Below are 5,992 nucleotides of genomic sequence, written 5' to 3'. Positions count from 1 at the left end.
CCTGGTACCTCCTCCCTCAGGCCTGAGCTCCTCCAGCCTGTCCAGCCAAGCTGTTGCCTGCAGAGAAACCCTCAGCCCAAGGTGGCACTGCTGGACATTCCCCAAAGCTCATGGGTCCACTGCTGAGAGGCTGTGCCCAGACAGGTCTCTCTGGTCACAGAAAGCAGGAGGCAGGGGCAGCGGGCCCTCAGGCCTGCTTTCCTGGAGTCTTGGCTCCTGTTCCGACACCTTATTCCCCATCTGCCCACAGGTGAGGTTTTCCCCATCTTGGAGCACCACCGGCACGCAGACCTCACTGCTCCACCCAACAGCCCCACTGGCCACCACCCCCAGCCAGCATCGCTGATCCCCTCTCACCCTGGATCCTTTGGCTCAGCGCCTCACCCGCACCTGTTGCCTAGCACCCCAGCAGCGCCTTTCCCTGCCCAGGCTTCGGAATGCCCTGTGGCTGCTGCCGCCGCCCCCCACTCCCCAGGGGCATGTCAGAGCCCCCACCTGCCCTCCACCAGCATGCCGCTCCTGAAGATGCCTCCACCTTTCTCGGGGTGCGGCCACCCCTGTAGTGGGCACTGCAGCGGACCCTGTGGTGGGCCCTGCAATGGGCCTCTGCTCCCAGCACCGAGCTCGCAGCAGCTCCCAAACACTCACAGGTAAGCCGGGGAGTGGCCTGAAGGGCAGACTGCCTGCTGACTTGGGCTTAAGAGTTTTGGAATACTTTGCAAAGGATACCTTTGGGTTGGAAATTAAAGGGTAGATTCTTTATGGGTTTTTTGTTTGTTTGTTTTTCCAATTATAAAGGAAATGTGTTTATTATTTTTTAAAAACTTGGAAAAATTTAGAAATGTGCAAAGAAAAAAATGTCCTTATACCCTAAGGATAAATTTCTAATGCTGCAGTAGTTTTTCGTCCCAACATTTCTGTATGTAACATAATTAAGTCCCTGTTCTATATACATTTTTGTGTAGTTATTTTTTAACATTATACCATGATCATTTCCCCAGTTAAATTCTTCAAAAACTTTTCATTGGCCACATAATGTCTTATTATATAGGTCTAGCATAATTTGTCATTCCTCCATTCCTAGACATTTAGGCATCTCCAGTTTTTAATCATTATTGATAAAGCTTATAAGTATCCTTGCACCCATATCTGTGTTTGAGTTAGGAATTATGTCTTTAGGGTCCTGAAAGTCACTCTTGGTACTGAGAAAGGTTGTATTAATATGTATTTGAAAGTTAAGAGTTCTTTGGAGAAGGTAGGTATGTATTTTTATATTATAAATCAGATTTATGTTTATTCTGCATTTATATTTTTCTATCCTAAAATCCTACCCACCCCGGTATCACCACTCTTAGCAGTTTTCCCTTGGTGTCTCCCTTGCACGGCGTTGGTGGCCGAGTCTCTCCCATGCGGTGCTGGTGCTGTCTATTCGGTTTTTCATTGCCTGGTCTCACTTGGCATTGTGAGGATCTCATGTGGTCTCCTGAGCCGTGGCTTCGCAGGCTGGAGGATGCTCGCCACAGTCCACTTTGCTCTTCTCCCCTTGTTGAACATTTAGTCGTTCCAGCATTTGAACATTATAAATAATGTCTAAAGGTGTTTTTGCCTAAAGCTTTTTTCATTTGGGGGTTTTTCTCCTTGGAATAGACCCCTCAGAATGAAAAAGTTCTTGGTTTAAAGCAAGGGTCTCCAACTCCTAGGTATCAGTACTGGTCCATGGCCTGTTAGGAACCAGACCACACAGCAGGAGGTGAGCAGCTGGTGAGTGTACAGAGTTTCATCTGTATTTGCAGCTGCTCCCCAGCGCTAGCGTCACCACCCCAGCTCCACGGCCTGTTGGAGTTTCATCTGTTCTCATAGGAGCGCCGGTCCCTGCTGCCAAAAAGGTTGGAGACTGCTGGTTTAAAGGATATCAGGATGTCTTTCTTTTGTTGTTGTTGTTCGTTTTGCTTTTTTGAGAAGGGTTCTTAATACACATTGAAAAGTTGCTTTCCAGAGTGCTCTCCAAAATGACATAGTACCATTATTAGGGTGCTGGTCTCCATATTCTCGGGTGCACTGGGCATTTTAATTTTGCTAATGTAGTTGATGAAAGAGTGGTCAGTTTGGATTAAGCTTCTACAAGCACCACTGGGAGTGGTTCCTGCCCCACCTATTCTACCCCGTGCCCCATGTGGGACCCGCCCTGGAGCTGAGCCTCCTCCCGGCCTCTTCCCCACCCTTCCACTGGACTCCCACTGCCAAGGGACCTGGGATTCAGGCTCTGGTACTTCTGCTCCAGTTCTGGGAATTTGCAGGCCTGTCTGTTCCTCATCTGGGAAAACAGTCTATATTACGAGAAGCTGTCGTGCTTCCTGAGGTCGTCAGAGCAGTACAGGGGGCAAGCATGAACTTCGCCCACAGACCTGGCTGAGTCCGACCACTCCTTGAGCAAAGCACTGAGGCACTCTGAGCCTGTCTCCTCCACTGCACAGTGGCGATAGCGACATGATTTTGCAGGCTGTGAGAGATGGTTAAAAATCTTATACTGAATACAGCACCTGGCACAAACAGGAGCACTTAGAGTCTGTGTCTCACAAGGCACGTTTGCTTTCCGAACCGCAACATCCCACAAAGGCAACTCCAGCCACTGGTGCAGACTCAGTCCTAGAGCTTTAGAATGAAAGGAGACTGACCCTGCTGACCTTTGGATGCTCCAAGGGAGCCATCAGCCCACTAATCTGTTCAGACACCTACTTACTGAGCACCTACTGTGTGTAAGGTGGTTATGCTCCACACTGAGACCCAAAAATAGAAGCGTCCCTGCCTTTGGAGGGCTCATGGTTGCTCTGAGACAAATGGACAAACAGACCATTGCAATAAAGTGTGGTAGATGGTAGGATAGAGTTGCGCATGGTGCCCTCAGAATCCAGGAGGATCACACAATGGGTGTGGGCCGGGGAGGCATGGGGGACCTTTCCGGAGTTAGGCCCCTATCCTGTGAGAGGCCCTGATGAGGCCTGACCCCTCAGCCCCGGTGAGATGGGGCTACGGAAGGCCAGTGGGACGACACAGGGCTGCTTCCCGGCTTGCATTGCATCCTGCTCCTGCCCTCTCTTACCTTTGGGCCTGTCTTTCTTCCTCATCAGCAGAGACTCTGGGTGCAAGGGACACAAGTTCCCACACAGTGGCCCGGCCTGCCCGCTGCCCCAGCCCTGCGAGGCAGACGAGGGTCTGGGTGAGGAAGAAGACAGCAGCTCGGAGCGCAGCTCCTGCACATCATCCTCCGCCCACCAGAGAGATGGCAAGTTCTGTGACTGCTGCTACTGTGAGTTCTTCGGCCACAGTGCGGTGAGTGAGCCTGCGGGCAATGAGGGCTGGGGGCCAGCCATGGGGGCCCAAGGCGCGCCCACTTGCCCCTTGCTCTAGGGACCGCGCTGGGCCCTGTGAATCCTCGCACCTGCATCTGCTCACTTGACCCTCACAGCACACTGATGAGGTAGGGGTTTAACATTTTGCTACCTTTGCTCTTTTCACGGCTTCTCTTAAGATTGACTTTTTTTCTTTAGGCAAAAGGAAAGGAAATGGCAGAGAGAAAGCTATGATTCTGATGAGTATGTGTATGTGTGTAATCACAAAGAAGTGAACGCTTGTGCGTGATGAAGGCAGAATGGCAGCAGAGGCTCTCGGTCCCCAGGTGTGAGAGCCAGTCAAGGGACAGGCCGGGAGCACAGATGGCACCAGGAAAGAGGCTCAGAGCAGAGTACATGCTGTCTCTGGACAGGGGGAGGAAGCAGTTCAGAAGGCTCCCAAGGTGAAAAGGAAAGGGCTGCCGGCTAGGGGAGAGCAGTTGAGGACGGAAGAAATGAACATAGTTCCGTTGCTCGTCACCTTTGAGCTAGGGATTATCCTCACTTTAGAGATGACTAAATTGAGGCTCACAAGACTCAGTGACCTGCCCAAGGTCATACAGCTTCTAAGTGATGAAGCCTGGCTCTTAGGCCAGTGTGCTCCCAACACTGTCATGTGCCTCCTACCTCCCACCCCCCACCCACCACTGCCTGGGCTCCGGCCTGGCTGAGGGTGAAGCCATTTGGCCTCTGTGGCTCTGGGAGAAAGAACAGTTGTCTCGCTTCTCACCACATGTTTGGTGCTAGCGGGTGGGAGTGCCACGGGCTTCCCAGGCCCGGGGTGTAATGTCAGCACCTCCCCCTCCCCCAGCCACCCGCTGCCCCGACGAGTCGGAATTATACCGAGATCCGAGAGAAGCTCCGCTCAAGGCTGACCAGGCGGAAAGAGGAGCTGCCCATGAAGGGGGGCGCCCTGGGCGGGATCCCTGGGGAGCCCGCCGTGGACCACCGAGATGTGGATGAGCTGCTGGAATTCATCAACAGCACGGAACCCAAAGTCCCCAACAGCGCCAGGGCCGCCAAACGGGCCCGGCACAAGCTGAAAAAGAAGGTGGGTGTGGAGGGGAGCCAAGCTCTACCACCTCTTCTCCCCGAGGAGTCCTTCGCCCCAACCCCAGGACTTCTGGGTCATGACTGGTGCTGGCTGCCCAAAAGCCTTGCTGTGGCTCACTACTCTGGGAAGGTCTCAATGAGTTTGTGAGGCAACAGGGTCAGGGAGACTGGGGCTCAATGAGTGGAGGACAAACGAGTCCTGGCCTCAGAAGCCGCTTACTGGATTCCTCCAAGCCCAGGACTTACTTCAGTCAGTCAGTCATTTACTCATTCAACAAACATTTTTGCAAATACTAGGAGCCAGAGCATGTTACAGTTAAGTTCTCACCCTGGAGAAACTCGATCCAGTAGAGAGACTGACCCAAACTGGATGAGCACTTTAGTGTGTGACAACTACTGGCATGAGGGAAGACCCCCATCCTGCCTGGGCATGCTGGAAATAACTGTACCAAGAGGCTGACTCGTGAGTTGGGTCACAGGGAGTGAATACAAATTCATGATGGAGTACCCTCCCAGCAGCACTGTAGCTTGGGCTCAGACAAGAGGCAGGACAGATGGTGGAGGTGACGGAGGGCCTTGTAGGCCCTGCGGGAGAGCTTTGACTTGATCTTGCAGCTGAGAGGAAGTCACTAGAGAGCTTTAATCGAAGAATGCACTTGGTCAGATCTGTATTCTGAGATTACTGTGTGGCAATAGGGAGGGTAGGCTGGCAGGGTGACACTCCAGGAAAGCCGAGGGCCAGGGTAGAGATGCTTCATGGTGGGGCTGCAGCAGGAGGTAGATTTTCAGAGGAAGGAGAGTGACAAGCTTTGGTGATCTTGTTACAGGACAGGGAGATGCAGGAGTTAGGGTTGTCTCCCAGGTGTTTGCTTGGGTGACTGGCAGGATGGCGTGCTTTTCACTGAGCAAGGATGGGATTAGCAGAAGACGGGAATTCAGCTGGGACACATTGACTCAGAGGTTCTCACGAGACATCCAAGTGGAGATGGAGGCGCGGGGCTGGGAGTTGCCAGCACGGAGTTGTAATTGAAGCCATGAGAATGACCCAGGGAGCGCATCCCCGAGGGCTGAGGAGAGACTCCCGTGAGTCCTTTCCAGGCAGCCCCGATGCCAGACTAGCCCCAGAGCTTGATGGCCGTCCCCTGCCGCCTCATTACCACTTCGCCTGCCTGCCCCGAGCTGCGTCTGCGCAATGCTGCACTCAGGAACCCAGCAGCCGACAAGATCGGGTTTGACAACCAGCTAGCTCCAGGTCCTGGGTGGTCAAACAGCCCTGGTGCTCTTGAAAGCAGCCGTGGTTCTCCATCTTTTTCCAGCCCAAAGAACAACCAGGACCTTTGCCCTGCAGTGAGCCAAGGGATCCCACCGCTGCCTTCAGAAAGCAGTTTGCACTTTCTTTCTCTCATCCAATGTTGCCTAGGTGTCCGGTGGGCAGCAGCGGCCTTTCTGAGCTCTTGAGGCAGTTACATCCCAGCAAGTGTGCTTCGCAGTTCCCAGACCTGGTGTGCTTTTCATAACTCTTTCTCCTTCGCTAGTAGTGCTCTCCTCCC

General features: G+C 53.0%; 1 protein-coding gene across 5 annotated transcripts in view; it reads left to right on the top strand.

Moving 5' to 3' along the window:
- Window positions 1–5,992, top strand: part of FAM193B (family with sequence similarity 193 member B) — a 30,713-nt gene that overhangs the window by 15,583 nt on the left and 9,138 nt on the right. For 4 of the 5 annotated variants that reach the window (XM_025040572.1, XM_025040571.1, XM_006923215.2 and 1 more), the window contains 3 exons: window positions 251–650; window positions 3,129–3,330; window positions 4,201–4,440. In XM_025040572.1, the coding sequence (XP_024896340.1) occupies window positions 251–650; window positions 3,129–3,330; window positions 4,201–4,440 (842 nt within the window). The remainder of the gene's footprint in view (window positions 1–250; window positions 651–3,128; window positions 3,331–4,200; window positions 4,441–5,992) is intronic. The other variant, XM_015598084.1, reaches the window with a different exon arrangement.

The sequence above is a fragment of the Pteropus alecto genome, unplaced genomic scaffold (genome assembly GCF_000325575.1).
Source record: "Pteropus alecto unplaced genomic scaffold, ASM32557v1 scaffold78, whole genome shotgun sequence".
Lineage (NCBI taxonomy): Eukaryota > Metazoa > Chordata > Mammalia > Chiroptera > Pteropodidae > Pteropus > Pteropus alecto.
This window is presented reverse-complemented; position numbering and strand designations above follow the sequence as displayed.